The 25159-nt window shown below is 38.1% G+C and overlaps 1 protein-coding gene across 1 annotated transcript in view; it reads right to left on the bottom strand.

The window, feature by feature from the left end:
* Nucleotides 1–487: 487 nt before the first annotated feature.
* ppp5c (protein phosphatase 5, catalytic subunit) overlaps nucleotides 488–25159 on the bottom strand; it is a 62054-nt gene continuing 37382 nt past the window's right edge. The window contains exons 7-13 of the mRNA XM_039768033.1: nucleotides 21955–22060; nucleotides 18854–18996; nucleotides 16080–16167; nucleotides 6175–6215; nucleotides 5647–5825; nucleotides 2588–2669; nucleotides 488–2447 (exon numbers count right to left, since the gene is read on the bottom strand). Coding sequence (XP_039623967.1) covers nucleotides 2385–2447; nucleotides 2588–2669; nucleotides 5647–5825; nucleotides 6175–6215; nucleotides 16080–16167; nucleotides 18854–18996; nucleotides 21955–22060 — 702 coding nt within the window. The 3' untranslated portion in view covers nucleotides 488–2384. The remainder of the gene's footprint in view (nucleotides 2448–2587; nucleotides 2670–5646; nucleotides 5826–6174; nucleotides 6216–16079; nucleotides 16168–18853; nucleotides 18997–21954; nucleotides 22061–25159) is intronic.

Below are 25159 nucleotides of genomic sequence, written 5' to 3'. Positions count from 1 at the left end.
AAACTCGACTTGATGCTTTTTTAGAGGAATTAGGTGGATAGGACTGGTGAGCTTTGATAGGCTGAATGACCTAAACTAATCTAGACTGTTCTAATGTTCCAATTTAAGAAAAGTTTGAGAGAGCGAGAAACTTCATTTTAATAAGGACTGGGTGCGGCACTCAAACCTAGGGTGGTGGACCGTTAGAAAGCAATGGTAACCACTTAACATCTAAAACAGATTTGCAAAACCACAAATAAAAGTACATGTGAAAAAAGTCCACGGCACATCTTACATACTTACAGATCCGGGGATGTGACGACATTCCATCACTGTGCACAATGATCTGGAAATCTGTAGGTATCAGCTCAGATCTCATCGCTTGTTTAAGAGACCTTTCCTTTAACTACATAAATATGCATATATACTGTACACATAAAGGGCCTCAATTGTTGCATATAACAGAGGCCTACGTTTTTCACCTGAATAAACTGCAAGGAAAAGCCAATGGGAAAAAATTCTTTATTCTAAGGAATGCAGATAACAACCTAACTGTTTGCAGTTTTATGTTCACAGAAAGTGATGAAAATATGCTGTTACTAAAATTTCCAAAACCAGGACTTAATTCCTTCACAATAAAGTTAACATATACATTTAAGAAATATATATATTTTTTAATTAAAATTTGTCAACTTGCCAACCCCCTCAAAAATAAACAATACTTGGCTAGTGCATACATTTTGCTGACCAGTCTTTTTGCCTCTGTTAAACAAATTAAAATAAACAGTGGATGCAGGCAAGTATAAATAAGGATCAACTGCTGTAAAAAAAAAGAAAAAAACGCAGATCTTTTCACAAACATTAACGCTCCCTAAAAAAGAAGTGCTTTTGCTGCCAAATTTGGACAAGTACTTACTTTGTGATTTCTGTTCAAATCTGGCAACAGGGACTACCAACAGTCCATTTCTTTGCACGTAATGTTACGCATGGCAAGATATTTTTGGGTTTATGCAGAAAACCAGTGTTAACCCATTCAAGCAGAGTCAGCCGACATTTTCCTTTTAAGGACAGTCAGCTTGTAGCTGCTTGATTTTGTCTTTTGGTTTACAGTTATATAGGAATTGTAAAAAAGAAAAAAGATTATACATGAAAAGAGCTGAATCTCCACCACGAGTGGCTGGTCAACCCATTAAAACTGGTCAAGAGTTCCCTGGACTCTCTTAAACGACTTTTAAGCAATTTTATTCAACTTCTGAAAACAAGGCACGTTGATGCTACTGATGTGATAATATTGCAGCAAAAATTCAATGACATAGTTGTTCTGAAGCAACTAGGTACTGCGCTATTTATTAGATATACTTTAAAGATTCATTTCTTAGCCAGAACCTGGGAACCATTACTACTTACGACTTTAGTTATTTATTAATGCCAAAAAAATGCTTAAAAATATCTTCATGAGAAAAAGACAAAAAAAAAACCACAATGATACCCTCCATAAAAAGCCCCAACGCGTTTTTGTTGGACACAATGCTAAATCACAGATCAGCACCTTAGGTGATTGCACATTCACTCTCTACACGGTACACAAATATTGTTTGAATTTCAAACAAAATCTGTATAAAAAAAAAAAAAAAAAAAAGATTGTGACCCATTTATTCAGAGTCAGGAGTCGGAAGTTTATCCTGGTCATGTCAGGAGCATGGTTAGCGGATGTTCGGCACAGTGGGGCTCGACCCTCAGATGTTAGAAAGGCGCCGGCAGCAAAACTTCTAGATATATTTTTTTTACATCTGAAATGTCAAAAAATGCCCAAAAGGATCCTTTGTTTAGTTAAAATATTGTCATTATTTTTGCTCAGCACTCACACAAACTGGGGGAAAAAAAAATCACAAATATAATCTATTTAAAAAATATTATTTAGGCTTGTTGCAGAATAAAATAATTATTGTCTAACATGGGAAATGACAGACATTTGTATTCACAGTGGTTAATGAGGAATTTAAACAAAAGATGTGTTCCTTATGTGCAGAAGCAATAGTATTTCCCGATATTGATGAACCGTTTTCAAAATGAGATTCAGTCAAAAAAAAAAAACTGTGAAAAACAGAAGTTTCATCGCCAGACCTCCAAAATAACCACTAAAATCTGGTTCTAAAATACTGACAAAAATTTTGACAAGAGGTAAGCATTTTGCAAAAATGCACCCTCTTTATATAAAGTCCAACCTAAAAAGTGTAACTTTTTATATAAAGTTTGGCAGATCACAGGCTGAACAGAAACGGAGAATTGAAAAATGATTTTGTTGTGAACGAGGAAGGAAATAAATCAAAACCAAAACAAAACATAAAATAGAAAAACCACTTAAGTCATTGAAACATGGCAGACATCCAAAGAATTTTGCACAGCTACATCATTCCCAACTGCATCAATGTATTAGCATACGCCATTGGCTTGACATTTGGATGAGGCTGTAAAATAGAAAGAAAGAAAATGAGAAGCATTCAATGTCACACCCATAAACTCCACCCCAGGTTAATGATGACCAACACAAAATCTGAAAACTACATAAGAAATGGTCTGACAAGGAAGAAGAGTTGGGCACACTTACCACAGCTGTGAACTGATGAAACTCTGGTATAAGATTAGATCCCCTGAGGAGGATGTACGCCCCTTTATTTCCTATTTGATCACTGAGAAAAGCAAAAGATAAAACTTATTAGCTTCACTGAATGCTCTATCTTGATTTCAAAAGTAATTATTTGAAGAAACTTTCATAGCTGCAAAAGGCAGCTGTTATATCCAAGTAAACAGCTTCTACTGCAATAACATTTAACCAATAACTTCCTAAAGCAATACACTATTTCAAATGGTTAAAAAAATGTAACAATGTGGCAATTTAATTCCTAGAATAAAAATGTAGAAAAGACGTCTGCGTATCTGTGTACTAGTGGCTACTGACTCTCCTTCTGCAGCTATGCATTTAGCTAGATGACATCACCATGTGATAGCTGGTGTGATAAGAGGTCCGGGGACTCCAGACGGATTCACACACGCCACTCCAAGGTTGATTGGGGTGCTTGGCTTATCGTGTATTCACATGTAAATGTGAACGGGTCAGTGAAGTCCCTCATTCATACCTCGGAGCAGGTTTAGGACATCGCCTGCAGCCAATCGGTGCTATAAAGAGAATCTGCACAGTGAAATGACTAGTCAAGGAAGAAAAGAATAAGAAAGAAGGCATGAAGGTTAAAGGGAAGGGAAATGTAAAAAGGGCAGGAACAGAAAGGGTGCTGTTGTTGGATGCAAATGGAAAGCAGATGAACAGAAAGTGAGTCCTGTGGGAGAAGTACATGGCCAGAAACTCAAAAGGTGTTGAAGGGGCCACTCATGCTGCGCACCATATGGGCAGTAGCGACTAAGTGTTCTGGGTGGCTACCATGAAAGCCCAACAAACTGGTGGGGAGGCAGCAAGGAGCAGAGCTCAGTATGGTGCCCTGCGAATGCTGAGAGATCGACAACAGGGACCCAAGCAAGATGTAAGAGTTGTCTACGCCATTTGGTGGACGTCTCCAAGTGCTGAGGAATCCAGAAAGGATAAGATGAGGAGTTTGAAAATATGGCCAAACTGAATTTGTAATTGAATAGAACTGTCCTAAATAATTAGATTTGAGGGACTTTTCAAACTAGCAGTTTTCTTGAATTCATATCACACATCTCAAATCATGCAGTCAGTCATTCACCCTGTTTAAATGGAGAAAAGTCATCACTCTGCTCTGTTGTTTGGTGTTATCGTGTGTCCTACACTGAACATGGACCAGAGAAGAGCAAATCAGAAAGAAAATGATAGACAAGCATGTTAAAGGTAAAGGCTAGAAGACCATCTCCATGCAGGTTGATGGCTCTTTGACCACATGGTTAAGATTCATGGGATTGTAGTCAACCTTCCTGAATGCGGTCAAAAGGGAGGAGAAAAAAGAAAAAAAAAATGACTTTTGTTATGACCTCTTTAATCCTATTACATAGTTAGCTTAGAATAAGTTTCAAGTGTGCTCTGTGAGTGCAATGAGGTTCAGTTTGTACTGTCAGAAAGCTGTAAGAGGAAGCAATGATGGCATGATAAATCATTTTTTTAATACCGTGATGTACATAGTCCCTATAAAAAATAAAAAAAAATGCTCTGCATTCATTCTCTGATTGTGTTGGACATGCCCATAGATGTGCTTATAACCACCCATTCATTTCCTAAGTGGTTTATGAGGGAAATGTCACATGCATGTGTATAGGGCTATGCACACCGGCAGTGCTAACAGTGGGAGCAAGTAAGGATCTAGGCCAGTTTCAGACAAAGTGGCTATTTGGCCTGCCCATACCAATGATGAAATGAATTGCAACATTTTTAAATACTAAAGTAAAATTTACTTAGTGCTTTGAAGGAGAAACCACAGGCAGTTAATAGGATGGACAAACAACATACTTCATTGTTAATTACAGAACCTCAAACTCTAATGTGTCATTTGATTTATTTTTAAGCCAAACTAACGTCCATTCATATATTCCCTAAAATATGACAAATGTAGTAAAAGCACTATTACATATTTGAAAGGTACACTGGTGATAGTAATGCAGTCTACCAGTTAACCTGCAGGTCCAGTTTATATTCCACCTCTGGACTAGTACAAAGGCTAAGAAATAACAATCACATAAAAACTTTGAAAACAGAATATTTATGGGCATTATGAATCAATGGATTAATTTACAGTTGACAAGATTGATTTCATGCTGGAAATTAAAGTTTGGACAAATGTTTTTGAGGAAAAGGAAGGACAGATCTGGAAAATTAAAACTCCAGGATTTTGTGACATTTTAAAATTGAATCAGTTTGACTCGTCTATTATTCTTTGGCAAGTTTTAACCAGGTAATAAGGTAAATATAAATTTTACAGTAGCAAACATTGCCAACCTAACATATGACAAAGCAGATTTAAAAGCTCGTTGTTACAAAAACAGACTTAAACAGTTTATTTAAAATATCATTAACTATGTTAGAACTCACACATTCAACAAGACCGACATGTTCAGTAAGCAGCTTTCTTCAGTTACTGGAGAGAATAAATTGGGAATGTGCACAAGGTAATTTAAATCAGGTAGTCGTATATTATATTAGATAGAACTTTCTTTGTCCTTCGGGGGGGACTTAGCATTTTACAGAAGCTCTTTAAATAAAAACATAATCAAATAAATACACACACACAAAGAAGTGAGCACAAACCAAAATGACTATAAAGTTATGACTTGGTTGTCACAGTCACAGTGAGAGCTATACAGGCGTAATGCTGTTGGTATGAAGGAGCCCCAGTCACGTTTTTTTGACACACTTCTGCAGTATATTTTATTGGGTGAAAGTCCTCAGTGTTGGTGTGTCAGAGAGGGGATGTGGAGCATTCTTCATAATGGCACTCAGTTTTGCCTTCATTCTTTCCTTTATCATAACATACTTTATAAACCTTACGTCAAAATCCACTAAAGATTACAAACTTTCCCCCATTTGTTGTTACACTGGGGGGGAAGTCTATCTTCATCATACATTAGGATTTACATTTGCAATTTAAAGAAAAGATCTTGATAGAAGTTGTAATTATTTTAAATTAGAAAAAATAAGTAACTTACCAGTAATTGGGTGCAGAGAATACTGTGATACACTTGCCTCCATGAGTAACCTCATATCCCTCTGCCTTAACCTCATGGCTGCGGATAATATATTCTAGCTTGTTCTGTTCAAGGAACTTTCTGGTTACATCTGGACCAAACTGGCAGCTTACGCCCCGCTTACTAACAGATCGACCATCCTATGGACACAAAGATAACGCTGTGATTACACGGTAATGAGAACGCATGGCTTATTTGAAGTAAAACGCTTTAACACTTTTCCAGAGAAAGCTTGGCATCAGGTCTGCTATGCATTTCAATGATGGATCTCAATAAATAGTGATGTATGTAACTAACAACAGAGGTTTTAAATAAGTAGAGCATATTAATCTTGGACGAATGCCTTCAAGATTCTAAATGTACAAGAATAAAAACTTGACACCACCAAAGCAAATAATGTTTTCAGAGTAAGATAAAATAAGCCTTGTATGAGACAAAGAACAATTCATATAATAACTACATTAATAAGTTTCTTCAATTAAATCTTACCTGGGGTTGGGGATCAGACCACAGCAAATCACACATTGGTCCTGTTACAACAACAAAACAAAAAAATCAGGGTCCTTTACAATTCATTTAACAGCCACTGCATTATCAAAGATTTAAAAAATAAAAGCAAAAATAATTTCAGAGGGAACATTTGTGCCCAGGAAGAAATTTATTATTATTATTTTATTTAAAGGAAGCTCTATAAATAAGCAAATAAACAGATTTAATCAAACGATTTTAAGATACGTGACTCATTTTCTCCATTTGCGGACGGACAGATGGACAGAGACAGACAGACAGGATCTAATTATGCAATTTTCATTATGTTACAATGCATCCGGAAAGTATTCACAGCGCATCACTTTTTCCACATTTTGTTATGTTACAGCCTTATTCCAAAATGGATTAAATTCTTTTTTTTCCTCAGAATTCTACACACAACACCCCATAATGACAACGTGAAAAAAGTTTACTTGAGGTTTTTGCAAATTTACTAAAAATAAAAAAAACTGATAAATCCCATGTACATAAGTATTCACAACCTTTGCTCAATACTTTGTCGATGCACCTCTTTTTGAATATGATGCCACAAGCTTGGCACACCTATCCTCGGCCAGTTTCGCCCATTCCTCTTTGCAGCACATCTCAAGCTCCATCAGGTTGGATGGGAAGCGTCGGTGCACAGCCATTTTAAGATCTCTCCAGAGATGTTCAATCAGATTCAAGTCTGGGCTCTGGCTGGGCCACTCAACCACATTCACAGAGTTGTCCTGAAGCCACTCCTTTGATATCTTGGCTGTGTCCTTAGGGTCGTTGTCCTGCTGAAAGATGAACCGTCGACCCAGTCTGAGGTCAAGAGCGCTCGGGAGCAGGTTTTCATCCAGGATGTCTCTGTACATTGCTGCAGTCATCTTTCCCTTTATACTGTCTAGTCTCCCAGTTCCTGCCCCTGAAAAACATCCCCACAGCATGATGCTGCCACCACCATGCTTCACTGTAGGGATGGTACTGGCCTGGTGATGAGCGGTGCCTGGTTTCCTCCAAACATGACGCCTGGCATTCACACCAAAGAGTTCAATTCTGTTTCTCATGGTCTCATCGTGCCTTTTGGCAAACTCCAGGCGGGCTGCCATGTGCCTTTTACTAAGGAGTGGCTTCCGTCTGGCAACTCTACCATACAGGCCTGATTGGTGGATTGCTGCAGAGATGGTCGTCCTTCTGGAAGGTTCTCCTCTCTCCACAGAGGACCTCTGGAGCTCTGACAGAGTGACCATCGGGTTCTTGGTCACCTCCCTAACTAAGGCCCTTCTCCCCCGATCGCTCAGTTTAGATGGCCGGCCAGCTCTAGGAAGAGTCCTGATGGTTTCAAATTTCTTCCACTTACGGATGATGGAGGCCACTGTGCTCACTGGGACCTTCAAAGCAGCAGATATTTTTCTGTCACCTTCCCCAGATTTGTGCCTCGAGACAATCCTGTCTCGGAGGTCTGCAGACAATTCCTTTGACTTCATGCTTGGTTTGTACTCTGACATGAACTGTCAACTGTGGGACCTTCTATAGACAGGTGTGTGCCTTTCCAAATCATGTCCAATCAACTGAATTTACCACAGGTGGACTCCAATTAAGCTGCAGAAACATCTCAAGGATGATCAGGGGAAACAGGATGCACCTGAGGTTTTAAACAGTTTCAATTTTGTTTAAAGTTGATGATCAAATTTACTGCACAAAGGCATCTGACGTTCCAAGGGCAATATGAGAAGCCATTATGAGCAAAACAGATCCGACTTTCTACCTGTTTTACCCAACCCACCACATCAATTGTTGTTTGGCATAGAATACTTCTCTTTCACTCTTAAGTGTCCCGAATATAATCGTTATGGTATAAAATAGGTGAACAGTACAAAGAGGAGTTATGTTTTTTGAATTGAGAAATGAGGACTTTTGAACATCTGCATAAACTAGAACTTAGTGTGATCAGATCTTTATGTATGTCATACAAAATAGAAGAGAACAGGATAAAACAGCAAACAAGATGATGTACTTATTAATTTATTCATCAAAATGATCTTACTATTAAATGTCTAAAAGTATCTGAGTCTATGCTTAATTTAATATGAAATAATTGTTCAAAGGAAGTGAAACATGTAACGGGTTAGCGTTAGTTCCTCAGGTTCATTACAAAAAAAAGAAACAGCATCTCTAGAGAAAGCCAAGATAAGAGTGACAGAACACAACAGTAAAGTACTAGTTTTTAAGAAAGGCTGAAGGCGCTGAATCTTTTCAGTTAAAGCAAATGAAAACTACCAGGTGACATGATGGAAGTTTACAAACTTATGAAAGGAATTGCCTCATGCAATCCAAGGGATCAGGTGCTAGAAGGGGATGTTGATAAAATTAACACCCTGAACCCTTTTAAAAAAAAAAAAAAAAAAAAAAAAAAAAGATTTCTCATCCCATTGCCACCTTCTTCCGAAGAACATGCCCTCCACATCACCCCTACTACAGCAACAACTCTTATCACGTCACCTGGAATGGCCAGTGACAAGACCACCTCTGACTACCAGTATTTGCTGTTCATAACTGAAGGCCAAGTAAGGAGACAACCGAGGAGGCTACACATAGGAGAAGCAGTGGGACCAGATGGAGTCAGTCCTTGAAATCTCTAGCACTGTGCTGACCAACTTTGTGGGACCGTCTGTCACCTAATCAGTCAGGCCCCAAGGGTCTAGAAAGCACATCAAGGCTAGGAATTATTGTGAATTCACAACTGTCTGATAGACGAGCAAAGATTTTATTCCAATAAAAATAAGAATAATAAGAAGAAAGTTAACCAAATATGAAGAAAATGATTCCAAGGAAGGAGGTACATGGCAATATTACTTAAAAAATAAGGGTGTAATGCACAATACTATTTTAAGTTCTGATACCAACAGTCTTCCATATATCATATACTAGCAGAATACCGGAGAAGTAGTATGTTAAAGAAGTTATGAAAAAGAAAAATTTTTAAAATAACGTAACATGATTGTTAATGTAATTGTTTTGTCATTGATATGAGTGTTGTTGTCATATCTCACAGATAGATAGATAGATAGATAGATAGACAGACAGACAGACAGACAGATACTATGGGGTGCCAAACAGGCAAATACATTGATTTTGTGAATATATAAAGTCGGCATCAGAATATATAAAGTCAAAACTTGAATATATAAAGTCAGCGTCGGTATACATAAAGTCAAAACTTTTTTCTGAATGTATAAAGTCAAAACTTGAATGTATAAAGCGAAAACTTGAATATATAAAGTCAGTGTCAGAATATATAAAGTCAGCACTGGAATATATAAAGTCAAAACCTGAATATATAAAGTCAGCGTCGGAATTTATAAACTCACTCCTGAATATATAAAGTGAAAGTCAAAATCTATTGATTGAAACGACTCTGAACTGAACTAAGTTAACAAAAACGAAAAATAAATTAAAAACACACTGTTCGGTTAATGTTTTGAAAATGATGCATGTGCCCTGCCCAGGATTTGTTCCTACCTTGCACCCAATGTTGGCTGGGATTGGCTCCAGCAGACCCCCCGTGACCCTGTGGTCGGATTCAACAGGTTGGGAAATGGATGGATATTCCAGCGCTGACTTTATATATTTAAGTTTTGACTTTATATATTCCAGCGCTTACTTTATATATTCCGAAATATTCCAACGCCGTCTTTATATACTCAGGTTTTGACTTTATATATTTGGGAATGACTTTATATATTCAAGTTTTGACTTTATATATTCAGAAACAAGTTTTGACTTTATATATACCGACGCTGACTTTATATATACAAGTTTTGACTTTATATAGTTATATTTAGTCATCATTGCATAACTTTTTCTTTACCATAGAAATTTAAAGACTAAATTCAACTTCCATTCCTAACAAAGATATTTCTGGCAACAAAATAGAACCTACTTATATCCAAATTTGAGCTATTGAGCTTACCGTTCATTTAATCATGGCTAGTGGCGGAAAAATTATAAAATGGAAGGAGGATTACACTGAGTATGGCTTTACCAAAACAATTATTGATGGTGAATCGGTTATTCATAAAGCTTCAATTGGTGATCTGTTTTTCTGTGTTAACCTCATATTTTTTCATACTTCTTCTCAAACCAAGGGGGTGAGAGGGTAAAATGAATCGGGAAGCGCTGATCAATATAATCGGTGCACCAGGAAATCATGCATTGACAGAAGTTCCCCTTTGCTTGTAATGCAAAGTGTGATTAAATGTGTGATTTTTTAACGCGTTATGGAGCACATGCATCGAAGCTTCTCAGCTGTGCATGTGCAAAGAAAAGGAAACATTTTAAAAATAACGTTTTGTTAACCTTTTGTAAGTAGTGCCTGGAGGATTCAGTGTGGAGAAACTGTAGAGACAGCGTGTGTATTAACTTGTGGATTTTTCTGTGAGTATTTGGTGGCAGCGTCACAAAGTCGCTTCCATAACACTGCGTTAGTTTCAGAGCTCAGCTCAGAGCGAAATAAGGTGAATGGGAGGGGAGATGATAGACCCGCCTTAACTGTCAATCCCCCACAAACACAATCTCTCGGAATTTGCATAAGTACAGCCCTTCACCTGCAATTTTAACTTAGTTACAAAGTGATCAAAACTCTCGTTTATATCCTGCATCATCTCATTAAACTTGTATCCTGCATTACCCGTGGGCATGACAAACGCCAGCAGCAGCCTGTCTATGAACTTAATTTAAACTAAGTTTACACCGTGCTTTGTTTCCGAAGTAGCTGCACTCATGAATATGGTTCTATGTGTGACTCGCTCGCTTCTTATTGTTTCGCTGCCTTCTCAATTATATAATGCATGTTTTCTTCAGCGCTATTTGGAGCTCTTCCTTGTTTTCTACGTACCGAGTTGATAGTCAGTTCACATGATTACGTGGGAGGCGTGATGATGTCACACGAAACTCTGCCCCCAACGGCTTTCGAGCTCAACTCCATTACAGTATATGGAGAAAAATAGCTTTCAGTTATGACCATTACGCGTAGAATTTCGAAATAAAATCTGCCCAACTTTTGTAAGGAAGCTGTAAGGAATGAGCCTGCCAAATTTCAGCCTTCCACCCACATGGGAAGATGGAGAATTAGTGATGAGTCAGTCAGTGAGGGCTTTGCCTTTTATTAGTATAGATTCCTACCAACTCCAAGGTACAAAATATACGATTGACTTGTAAGGAAGTGATCGGCAGTGACCTCTCAGCCTTCAAGTGTCTCTTGCATTGGTACCATTTGCTGTCAAATTTCTGCTTTGTTGCCAGCAATTAGTGGTAACTGATGCATAGAGCAGAGCAAACAGGAAGAACTGAATACATGATTGTTTTCTTCATGGTTAACCAAGCATGTGGAAGTTTATTTCTCTCTGATAATTTCAATCTTCTCCCAGTATATTGTATGTTTATTTACAATGCAACTGTAGAACTAGAAGTTAGGCAGCACACCATCCCCTACTTTAAATTATATCGCTTAAGGACTTTTTTTTAACCTGAGCCTACTCTATTCCAAATGAACAAAGTTTCAATTGCATACAACTTTTTAAAGAAAGATTTGTTGATGTACTGGTACATGAGCAGTTACTGTAAAAGGTAGAAAAATGAGCAATTCTGTCATTCTGACAGGTGTGAAAGCCCCATTCAAAGGGGCGAAGTTACATGAGAAATGTGGGGGAAAGACATTATACCCCAAATCACCATGCATGTATATATTCCTTTCTGTAAGGGATTTATTGTTTAATTTAAACGGATTTAATGTACTGAACTGTACAACTAACAGCACAAGCTCAATAGTTAAACACACATGCACATACAGAAAAGATCAAAGCTAAATAAAGGAAGCCAACTGCCAAACAGTGCATTGTGCTGTATTTCTAACTATTACTATATTCAATACTTCGTGGAAAAAGTATTCACATTAGTAATTACTTTACTTTTACATTACTCTCTAAACTTAGGCAAATATGTATCAATTGTAAAGTATAAGAAGAACACTTGCATGTCACTTCAGTATTTAAAATAAAGAGGAAATAATCAATAACAGTGAATATGAATTTAGTAGTTAAACAAGTAAACGGCTTCAGTAACATTAGCATCATGCCATTTCAAACACGTGTACAGGGGCAGCTCTAGGCTCATGGCGGCCCTGGGCAGAAAAAGAATCAGTGGCCCCTTCGCCTGCCAATGTCAATACGGTATCTTATGCACGGCGGATGGCCTTGTCCGTTGCAGACACTGCACAGCCGCCTCGTGCTCATTACACAAGCGTTTAACTTATGATAAAGTTCAGGATTGCTCCTTCCTGTGACGCAATGAAAACCTCCGAAGCCGCCTTTCTCTTTAGTTTCGAATAACCAGATTTGTGTACTCGAAATGTCTTCATTTTCCTTAGAATGGGTATGCGAATGTCTTGTTTCCCCTATCCGACCAGATATTCACTACGACTATTGTGCTAACACTAATACTTTATTAAAACTAGGCGAAACATTAACTTGTAAGACGACTCGCCCACTTGCACTAGCTTCGCTTCAGCTATCAGCTGTGTCATGATTTTCTCTTTCTGTTTTATATTCAATATATATTGGCATGGCGGCCCTGTGCAGGTGCAAAGTTTGCACATGCCTAATGCTGCCCCTGACGTGAACATGCATTAGTGAGGCCTTTTATTTCACATAAGATTTTTTTTTTTTTTTGAGAATTTCTTAACTATTACAACTTCTGGTCTTCACTTGTGCACTATGCACTTGTATTGCACTTTACAGATGGGGTTTGTGAGTAGAGCACTGAGCTGTAAAATCCAATAATACAAATCTAGTCTTCACTTATTGTCAACATTATTATGCTAAATGTGTCATGGGCACAGCCTGTACTTCACTTTGCTGATTCTAATGCACACCAAGAAGCGGTCAGTAGGACAGAAACTAAAATAATGATGTTTGGGGTGATTTATGTCATTGAACACTTTTAAATTACATTATCTGGTTGAACAGGTCAATTACTTAGAATGCACTGAAAATAACAAAGTCAAACATGTAAACTGTCAGAAGTTTAGGTTGGAGAGCAAAAATATAAAGTGGGCTCTTAGATGGTGGTGCTGCCACGGTGCACCTTGGCAACAGTCACTACTTTCAGCTTGACTTGTGTTCTCACATTTCTAATATTAAGTGCTTTGGTTGTTGTGCATTCACCTGTTTTATGATTCTGAACAGATCCTTTCACGTAATTATCATTCTATTCATTGCATAATCAAATTCCCAATGCAAACCTGTGTTAATTATATTCATCATGCCTTTTTTGAAGTTCTATTCTGCCCACAAACCAAAGCTGAGCTTTACAGGGTGGTACAGCACAATACACTACAGCCCCACAATGTTGTGCAGTTGAGACACCATGAGAAAAAAAAAAAAAGAGCAACTGTGTTTCTATTGTAGACAACTGAAGACTCTGTAATTTCAGTAAACATATAAATGACCAAGAGATCCAGCAAGTCTTTACATGCCACATATTTCAGCAGATAATGGGTGCTGACTCAGCTGCTTTTTGACATGATCAATAAAGCATGCTTTTTAATATAAGTAAAAAGAAAATTATCTTCTAATCGAATACTAAAAAGGGGTAAATAACCAAACAACTCAGATTTCCCATATTATGTACAGTCATTAATTTCTAAGACAGACTACCATTTGAAGCTACAGTAGTTGAATGCCATGTTTGGTAGAATGTTGCATGTAATGGTACAACAGCTCTATCTAAAGAATAACAGCATGAACTGGTGAAGCAAAAGAATAAAATCAAATTTTGATCAATAAGCCAACATGTGAAGGTCCCTCATGTCCTCTGCACAGCACTACTTGGCAATTTATTCCATGATGTTCTCCGCTCTCTGTGTGAAGAAAAACATTCTAACTTTAGAGTGAAATTTACCCTTAAGTTTCCAACCGTGTCCCTGCGTTCTTCTGGATGAACTCATTTTAAAGTGACAGAATGGATCCACTGACTAATTCCTTTCAAATTTTTAAAATCTTCAATCATGTCACCTCTTAGCCTCAATTCGCTTAAACTAGAAAGATTTTATTCCTTTAAACTTTCCTTATAACTCATACCTCTTAGTCCTGGAATCACCTCACTTCCTCTTCTCTAGACTTTATTCAGCACTGCTGTGTCTGTTTTGTGGCCCACAGACCAAAACTGCACACAGAACTCCAGATCAGGCCTCACTATTACGTTATAAAGGGGTAGCATAACCTGCCTTGACTTGTACTCTTCATATTGTGAAATACTGTATAACGTAACATCCAATTAGCCTTCTTGATAGCGATCAATTCACAAGACTCTTAGGTCCTTCTCATAAGGGGCCTCCCATTATGTATTCAAATGTATCATTTCAACTTCCTACTCATGCCTTACATTTACTTGCATTCAATTTTTACTGTTTCCTCATGTCTAAAATGTGTTTCATCATTTCTACTTCAGAGGTGCTCTACATTTTCACAAAATGCATTCCAGGCTGGCTTCCCACAGTTATATTAGAAATGGCAAATGTATGCTATAGCTGAGAGGACTATTCTTTTTTTTTCTTTCTTTTTTTTAGTAAATGTATTAAAAGCAAGTAATATTACATACACACAAGTTAAACTTAACAGAACTAAATTCAAATAAAGAGAAACAGAACTAGGCCAGTCAGCATAAAACTTTAGAAAAAAAATGGGAAGGGTGGATTAAGATCCTTTTCCCCAATTTAAATGCTTATTCTAAAATGTTATTGATTGGATGCTGCCAGGTTTTAAAAAAGTTTTGAACAGATCATCTAAGTGAGAATTTGTTTTTTCCCCAATTTCAAATACAGTAATCCCTCGCTATATCGCGCTTCGACTTTTGCGGCTTCACTCTATCACGGATTTTAAATGTAAGCATATCTAAATATATATCATGGATTTTTCGCTGGTTCGCGGATTTCTGCGGACAATGGGTCTTTCAATTTATGGTACATGCTTCCTCAGTTTGTTTGCCCAGTTGATTGCATACAAGGGACGCTATTGGCGGATGGCTTAGAAGGTACCCAATCACAGCATGTATTACATATTAACTAAAACTCCTCAATGCTATAAGATATGCTTCCCGCGCAGTGCTTGATTGTTTGCTTGTCTCTGCCTCTCTCTCACCCTCTCTGAAGTTCTCTGCGCCTGACGGAGGAGATGTGAGCAGAGGGGCTGTTTGCACAGAGGATGTTTGCTTAGAAGATACGGACGCTTCTCTAAAAAATGCCGCTTTATTGCGGTGCTTCGGTAAACTTAAAAGCACACGTATTGGTTTTTTGATTGTTTGCTTTTCTTTGCGAGCGCGCTCTCTCTCAGAAATTCTCTGCTCCTGAAGAGAAGATATATTTGCATTCTTTTAATTGTGAGAAAGAACTGTGATCTCTGTCTTGTCATGGAGCACAGTTTAAACTTTTGACTAAAGGGTGTTATTTCATGTCTAGAGGGCTCTAATAATGTTAACATTGTGGGAGAGTTTATAAGGGCTTAAAATTTATAAAAATAATTATACAAACATATGGTTTCTACTTCGCGGATTTTCATCTATCGCGGGGGGTTCTGGAACGCAACCCCTGCGATCGAGGAGGGATTACTGTAATATAAAACATCAGTTACCCACTGACTTAAGAGGCGGGCTAGAATTCTTCCAATTGAGCAAGAGAATTATTCTACTTTAACATAACTAGTGATCCCAATCTTAGGACACAGTGATTGAACCTGTTACTAAGATGTTACTATGATAAGATGACGCGGTTATATTGATGTAGCTTACAAAACTTAAAAGGAAATCTGAAGACTATTTTGTCTTACCTGAATCTGGTGGCTGTCTGTTCCTGTTTATTTTCCTAATATCTTCAAGTGTTATGCCATCTTCACTGAAGAGGCCTCCATGCATTACCTTAAATACAAAAACATCTTAAGAATGGAATGTGAAAACAGCAATGAAGGTTAGATAAAATATCAGTATAAAATAAAAAAAAAAAAAACGTTGTGTTGTTTGTTCAAAACCTAAATAAAAACAAACAGTATGGGAACCATAGTGGTAAGACGGATGAAGGGGACAGTCAAGTGGATGGAGGAAGAGGATCTGAGGGTGCGGGAGGGAATGGCAACATGGAGGAGGTCAGACAGATATGGAGGGGCGAGGTTGTGAAGATCCTTAAAAGTAGTATGAGAATTTTGAATTGAATTCGGAACTGAACTGGAAGCCAATGGAGCTGCTGCAAAACGGGAGTGATATGGTGAATAGAGGGGGTACTGGTAATGATGAGGGCGAGCAGCTGAATTCTGGACCAGTTGAAGCTTATAAAGAGATTTGCGAGAAAGACCAAAGAAAAGGGAATTGCAATAATCCACACGAGAGGTGACAAGGCAATGAACAAGGAGAGCAGGGGTGTGGGGAATACAATTAATGTTACGCAAGAGGAAATATGCAGACTGGGAGATGTTACTGATGTGGGACTGTCTTAAGACTGCTGTAGTTAAACCCCTACTTAAGAAACATAATCTTGACCCCTCGGCTCTTGAAAATTTTAGACCCATCTCTAACCTGCCCTTCTTAAGTAAAGTTCTAGAGAAGGCAGTCATTATGCAGTTAAATGACCACCTAAATAAACATGCTATTCTTGATAAATTTCAGTCAGGTTTTAGAACAAATCACAGCACAGAAACTGCACTCGTTAAAGTAGTAAATGACTTGCGGGTAAATGCAGACAGAGGCCATTTATCTGTTCTCATCCTCTTAGATCTGAGTGCTGCATTTGACACCATTGATCACAACATTCTTAGAAATCGCCTTAGTCAATGGGTGGGCCTCTCTGGCAGTGTCTTAAATTGGTTTGAATCCTACCTGACAGGGAGAAAATATTTTGTTAGTTGTGGGAATTACAACTCGAAGACACATGATATCCAATATGGTGTTCCACAAGGCTCTATCCTGGGTCCGCTGTTATTCTCAATCTACATGCTTCCGTTAGGTCAGATTATCTCAGGGCACAACGTGAGCTACCACAGCTATGCTGATGACACACAGCTGTACTTATCAATAGCACCTGATGACCCCGATTCTATTGATTCACTAACACAATGTCTGACTAGTATCTCAGAATGGATGAATAGTAATTTTCTCAAGTTAAATAAAGAGAAAACTGAAATTTTAGTGATCAGCAATAATGGATACAATGAGGCTATTAGAAATAAACTGGATACATTAGGATTAAAAGTCAAGACGGAGGTAAAAAGCTTAGGGGTGATTGTTGACTGTAATCTGAATTTTAAATCACATATTAATCAGATCATTAGGACAGCATTTTTCACTTAAGAAACATAAGTAAAGTTAGACCTCTTATATCACTGAAAGATGCTGAGAAATTAGTTCACACGCTTGTTTTCAGTCGACTAGATTACTGTAACGCACTCCTCTCAGGACTACCCAAAAAGATATAAATCGTTTGCAACTAGTGCAGAATGCAGCTGCTAGAATCCTAACTAGGAAAAGAAAATCAGAACACATCACACCAGTCTTAGCGTCACTACACTGGTTACCTGTGTCATTCAGAATTGACTTTAAAATTCTGCTTATGGTTTATAAAGCCTTAAATAATCTCGCCCCATTTTATATATCGGAATGTCTGACACCTTATATTCCAAATCGTAACCTCAGATCCTCAAATGAGTGTCTCCTTAGAATTCCAAGAACAAAACTTAAAAGAAGTGGTGAGGCTGCCTTCTGCTGTTATGCACCTAAAATCTGGAATAGCCTGCCAATAGGAATTCGCCAGGCTGATACAGTAGAGCACTTTAAAACACTGCTGAAAACACATTACTTTAACATGGCCTTTTTATAACTTCATTTTAATCGTAATTTAACTTAATCCTGATACTCTGTATGTTCAATTCATCATAACAACTATTCATGGTGGCTCTAAAATCGGTACTGACCCCTACTCTCTTTTCTGTTTCTTTTTCCGGTTTCTTTGTGGTGGTGGCCTGCGCCACCTCCACCTATTCAAAGCTTCATGATGCTCCAACAATGATGGACGGATTAAAAGGAAGAAGTCTACGTGACCATCATCATCATCAAGCCCTTCCGTGAGAATCCTAAATCCAAAGAGGACTGTTTCATTTATGTTAGGTAGAATGCCCAGAGGGGACTGGGCGGTATCATGGTCTGGAATCCCTACAGATTTTATTTTTCTCCAGCCGTCTGGAGTTTTTGTTTTTTCTGTTCCCCCCTGGCCATTGAACCTTACTCTTATTCGATGTTAATGTTGATTTATTTTTTATAATTATGTCTTTCATTTTTCTATTCTTTAATATGTAAAGCACTTTGAGCTACTGTTTGTATGAAAATGTGCTATATAAATAAATGTTGTTGTTGTTGAAAGGATAAAGTACTGTCAAGGATGCAACAACTGAAGAACATTGGGTTTATTTACTTAAAAACACAGCAAGATAATTTAAAATGGTCTTTAAAACTGGAATTGATTTTGTTTATGAAGAGTGTCAACCTCATCAGGCCTGCCCTGGCACCGCCTACAGTTTGAAAACCTTTGCTTTAAACAATTGTATACTTTTTAACTTACAAGCACTTTGCCATTAATGCACTGTGCCAAAGGCAACCACTGGAAGACTTCACTGAACAATTCAAACATTTGTGGAGTATATTTGGCCTTTACTTCTCCTTCAAATCCATACATTTGATTCATGTTGTCAGTTTCATGATTCCCTACAGAGAGCAACAGAAAGAAAGAAAATCAGAAAGAGACTGGATTACTTGCATAGCATTTTAAGCTACAGTATGAAAATACATTAAAAAGCTCTAAACTACTACACATTATGCAATTATATAAAAAAAAAGATGCACAAGTAAATAATCAGGAGCTAGTACATTAACCGTCGTATTCTGTTCAGCAATGCAGCTTCTGAAATCTTATATAAAATGTATACAGGAAAATTTCACAGGTTCAACTGCAGCCATCTAATACTTGAAATCGATTATTATTTAAATCAATTGAGAAAGTGGGGACACCATGACAACTATTTCTATTATAAAATGTGACCCTTCTTCACTTCACTAACCATACGATTTCAAATACACACTACGATGGAGAGCAGAGATGGATATGCATTGTGACTGGGATGGCTGCTGTTCCCTTTCCAGTTTGGAGGGCCAATACAATGAATGAACAGGGCTTTGTTTCAATTCCTTCCGACCCACTGAATGTCATTGTAAATCACTGAATTTTTTTTTCTAGTGAATAGTGGATGTATATCATTTGGGACTTAAAATCTGAAGCACTCAGTATGTAGCCACATTACTCTTGACCTTTAGGTAAATGATACAATAAATCAAATGTGTTTGTTTAACTGCATGCCTTGTTTTCAAGTAATATATCCATCCATTATTTAACCTGATTTAACTGGTTGTGGGGGACTATCATTATCATTGGGATGGAAATCAAACACAGGGAAAAAAAAGTCTCTTGCTTAAATTTATACCTGTATGAATGTTATACCACACAGGAATGACTAAATGATGAAAACAACTGGAGATGCTGTGGTGAATGTTATCAAGTGATGGTCTGGGGAGGCATATACTTGAAGGGGTGCACAGACCTCCATATGCCAGGTAATGGTACCCTGCAAGCTGTTAGATACCGGGATGACATCCTCAGTCAGACCTTATGCTGTTGCAGTGAGCCCTGGGTTCCTCTTGGTGCAGGACAATGACCACCCTCACATGGCCAGAGTGCGTAGGCAGTTCCTAGATGATGAAGGTATTGATGCCATTAACTGGCCTGCATGTTCCCCAGACCTGACTACAATTGAAAACCTCTAGGATGTTATGTATCAGTGCATCCAACACTGCCAAGTAACGCCACAGACTGTCCAGAAGCTCACGGATGCCCTGATCCAATTTTGGGAGGAGATCCCCCCAGGAAACTATCTGCTATCTCATCAGGAGCATGTCCAGACATCGTTGGGAGAAAAACTAAACATGTACACTACTGAGTTACATTATGAGATGCCATTAAGAAATTCACACAAGTTGGATCAGCCTGTGAATTCAATTTTTGACTTTGAATTTTGGTGTGATTTGAATCAAGCCCTCAAAGGGTTGGTGATCTTGGTTTCCATTGACTGTTGTTACATTGTCTTGTTCTCAACATATTGAAAAGACATGCTCTATTAGATTTATTCAGTGTGCCATGTTGCATTAACAAGAACATGTGGTACTCCACCAGTTGGTGTAAATAAAGGAAGTCCATGTTGGAGATCATTTATAACAATGGCTTAAGACTCTAATAACCGAGGTTTTTTCACAGCAGTTTGATAAGATATGTACTACCAGTGAAAAGTTTTAGAACAAACCTATTTTTACAGATTAGTTGAAGTTTAAGCAGTTCAAGTATAGTGAACAACATAAAATGGTACAAAGGTGAGAGGTAAGTTGTCAAAGGTTTAAAAAACTGAAAAATATAATTTATAGTTAGAACAAATGCCTTTTTTAGGGAACAAGTAATAGATTAACAACTTATAACAGAAATGGAAGACAATGAGACCTTGAAACTTGATACAAACAATTCCTACAGGTGTCCCAAATTTTGTTGATTACTAACAGACCCTTCTGTCTTATAAATGTTGGATCAAACTGTTTTCCTATACCCTCTGAAGTATTACTTGGACAGTAATGCAATATGTATTATCATCATAATGGCAAGAAAATAGCAATTAGCAAAGGAAGACCTACGCCTAAAAATGGTAGGTCTTTTCTTTAGAGAAACCACAAAGGAACCCAATGTGTCGGTGTGTAAAGTTTCCTACAACAGCAAAAGGAACTTGGAAAGTGGAAAAAACTCTAACAGGAACAGACCTGGCAGACCCAAGGCCATAACAGAATAAAAAGATTAATTTGTAAAAGACAACACCTTGTGTGACAGCCATCACATAGGACAGTGTTCGAAGTAAGCAAGTGTCACTTTGAACCGCGAGGAGAAGACTCCAAGCTGCAGGTTAGAGTGGCAGAAAGAAAGCCATTGCTAAAATTGCAAAATAAGAAAAATAGGCTTGCTTGGGGCACAAACTATCACCAGTCTGAACATACTCTGAAATGAAACCATGGAACACAAACAATTGGAAATATGGAAATTGTACAGCTTAGCTATTAAGCTGTGCTTGAAGCCGTTGTCCTGTGAGGCACCTATCACCCGAGCTGCTGACTCTGAGAAGCTGGTCTTCTGATTCTCGTGGGGCTTTAGGTCTACCACACCTGCTCATGTCAGGGTTCTCTCCAGTTTCCAAGATCCTTTTGATGGTGTGGTGTAAGAAACTGTACTCACTAATACTCTGCCTTTCTTTCCAATGTCTCCAACAGAAACACTTCAATTAAGTTCCATTACTGCAGAGAAGTTGTTAACCTATTACTTATTCCATGAAGAAAAAAAAAGCCTTTGTGCATAATTCTGAAAAATATATTTCCAGTTTTGTTAACCTAATTTGTTTTACACCTCTGGCAGCCTACCACCCACCTTTGTGCCATTTCAGGTTATTCACTATACTTGAACTACTTAACTTTACAATTAAGAACACTGGAAAAAACGGGGGTGTTCCAAAGCTTTTAACCAGTAATGTATACATTCACAAATGAATACAAGTACAAGCATAAATATATTTTTTTTCTTACCTCTCAAAAGATGGAAGCAATCAGGATATAGCAGCTTGAACCCAAATAAGGTGAGGATGACTTCTACAGAAAAAGAGCCTCTGTCTACAAAATCACCATTAAATAACTGATGTCTAAGGTAAGGAAAACTCTTGAGAAATATATTAAACAACAAATTACAAGGCTTGAAAGGGAAAAAAGTAATCCATCAGACTAACAGGCAGTCAGTCATTACCCAACCCGCTATATCCTAACCAAACTAACAGGCATTTGTGGAAAATCTAAGGAGCTATTTATTGTTGTGCTGTTCTCTGTCACCTGTTCAGTTGGTCTCTAGGGCTCCAGAAAGTGCCGCTGCTGTGGACAACATCCTGCATTGCTCCTGTTCTAAAGAAGGCAAGCACCTCTTCACAGACCAGTGGCACTTACAGTACATCTCATATCACAGTGACCTTTGAGAGGCTGGTAATGGACTATAGGAGTCCTCTTTCGGTAGACCACCTGGACCCACTGCAGATTGCCTATTGGACAAAGATTGGAGTGGAAGATGTAAATATCTGTCGCAACACAAGGCCTACTGTCACCTGGACAAAGCTGGCACCACTGTGAAGATTATCCATCCATCCATTATCCAACCCGCTATATACTAACTACAGGGTCATGTGGGTCAGGTGGACCCACCCAGCCAAACACAGGGCGGAAGGCAGGAAACAAACCCCGGACGGGGTGCCAGGCCACCGCAGGGTGCTCACAGACACACACTAGGGACAATTTAGAATCGCCAATGCACCTAACCTGCATGTCTTTGGACTGTGGAGTACCTGAAGGAAACCCTCAATGCCGCCCTCAGTACCATCCAGCCATAATTATTTAAGAAGATATGCAGGTGGATGAGCCTACAGATCCTTGATAATGGACTACCAGTCAGGCAGACCGCAGTTTGTAAGACTTGAGGACTGTGTGAGCAACACTGGAGCACCACAAGAAACAGGCATGTCTCCTTTTGTCCTCACTCTGTACACAACCAATTACAAATATAACAGCAGGTCATGTCACTTGCAGAAATTCTCAGATGGTTCTGCACTTACAGGATGTTTTGATGAGGGGGTGAGACAGAGTATAGGTGGAGAACTTTGTTTCTTGTTGCAAAGAGATGTGTTTTTACTTTACCAACAGCAAAATCAAGGAACTGGTTATAGATTTTCAACTCACCAAAGAGCCTCTAGGTCTGGTCACTATACAGGGAGTGGTTGTAGAAATAGTGCACTGGTACAAGTACTTGGGGGTCCACATCAATGACAGGTTGAAGTGGTCTCAGAACACGGAGGAACTAGAGAAGGGCAGACACTGCATTCCTTTAATGTGGAAAGTGACATCCTTCACATCTTCTACAACTCTGTGGTGGCCAGTACAATTTTCAACGCTGTGGTGGGCTGGGCTGGTCATATCACTTCAAGAGAGGCCCACCAAATTAACTAGCTAATGAAAAGGACAGGCTCCATCACTGGACACACTTTCTACCACCTGGAGTTGGTAGCAAAGGGGAGAACTGAAACAAAACTGACTGCTATTATGAACAATGCTGTACATCCTCCCTCTGACACACGGACACTGATCGTTCAGCAAAAGTGTGCCAGAAACACAATGGAATCTCCTTTATTCCATCAGCAATATGCCAGTATAGTGCCTCACTGTGACTGCCAAGTCAGAAGTTGTCTTTTCTTTTTTTCAAATTTTTTCTTCCTTTTTAGTCATTGTGGTGAGTGTTCAGACCATAGTGTGTGCGTAAATATATTTATCTGTTGATGTTTTTATTTAAAGAGCTTCTGTAAAATACTAAATTTCTCCCTTGGAACAAAAAAGGTCTACCTATCCATCCATTATTCAAATAAATGAAGCTGTTATACATGAATGGAAAAAAAAGAGACTCTCTCTCTGTATATTTTATATAATATGTGTACATATGCTGTGTAATGTTTAAACCACAAAAATAAAGTTCAACTCCACTATTCAAACAGGCTATAAGCTATTGTGCCTCTGTTTGAGACTGAAAATACTGGCATAAATCTTAATAAATGGGCTGTTGGCTACCAGCCGAAGAGCGAAAGCTCAACAGTTAGCAGACTCCCTTGTGATTAAAATCAACAGATGTCACAATGCATTACCTCAGATAGAAACAAACTCTGCGTGTGTTTTTGTTTATCTTCTTAACTGACTTGGTACAGCTTTCTTTTCATTTGAGTCTAATGACAAACCTTTTCTTTTTAGGAAGTAGAATCTTTCCTTAAAGTTGTTTGTGGAAGTTTATGCTTCTACCTTAAAGATCACTGAAAAAAAGGGATAAAGCAAACCGCATACTTGGAGCACCGAACAGCTCAAATATAATCTGTGAAGAAATAACAAACCCTTTTAAGAAAGAACTGCATCCATGATAAAGAGTTTGCATCTCATTTAAGTTCAATTCCAATTTTATATTAAGCCAAGGGAAAATGCTGTTCATCAGCACATCACAATAAAGGCAAAACAAGCTTTGTACAAATAAATAGTAAATTGGAGTACATTAATATTTTACATAATCTACGGAGGTAACAAAGTTAAATCTAGAATAAAGCGTCCGCCATTTACTACCTGGAATGAAATTTTTCGGAACAACAAGTTAGGTAAGGGGGCCAAATATTAAAATAAGGATTACTGACAGTATTAGGAGCAGCAGAATGAAGAAACATTTGAATCAATTATTTTCTACACTTGTGGATTTTGAGCTTCTGACTTGGTCCCAAAGGTTCAGTGTTTGAAAGTCGTGGCTAAATTCTGTCTGACAAAACACACTCAGCTTTCCTCGACACTTTCTTATACAGTACACAGTTTTGGCAAATTAAATTTCTGGGACATTATTATTTCGTTGCACCTTTCCACAATTCAATTCATGGGATTCAGACACTTGCACTGACTTTTGATAATTAAGTATAGCATATTGTATATTAAAATGGATTCAATACAAGATTTATAAAAAGATGACAATTCACGTGAGACAGCACATCAGTTGCACCAACATTTGCTGCGGCACGCCACTGCTTTATTTTACCGATTAGCCCATTCCTTTTAGTCATTAAATACTGTAATGGTTACCCCACTGCACTGTGAATTTTCTGAAGCTTCCCAAGTATACAAAGTAAAATCATGTATCTTAGGGAAAACAAAAACTGAAAGAATATTAATAGAAAAA

This window comes from Polypterus senegalus, chromosome 11, assembly GCF_016835505.1.
Source record: "Polypterus senegalus isolate Bchr_013 chromosome 11, ASM1683550v1, whole genome shotgun sequence".
Classification (NCBI taxonomy): domain Eukaryota; kingdom Metazoa; phylum Chordata; class Cladistia; order Polypteriformes; family Polypteridae; genus Polypterus; species Polypterus senegalus.
Note: the sequence above shows the minus strand (reverse complement) of the source record. Positions and strands in the feature narration are given on the sequence as shown.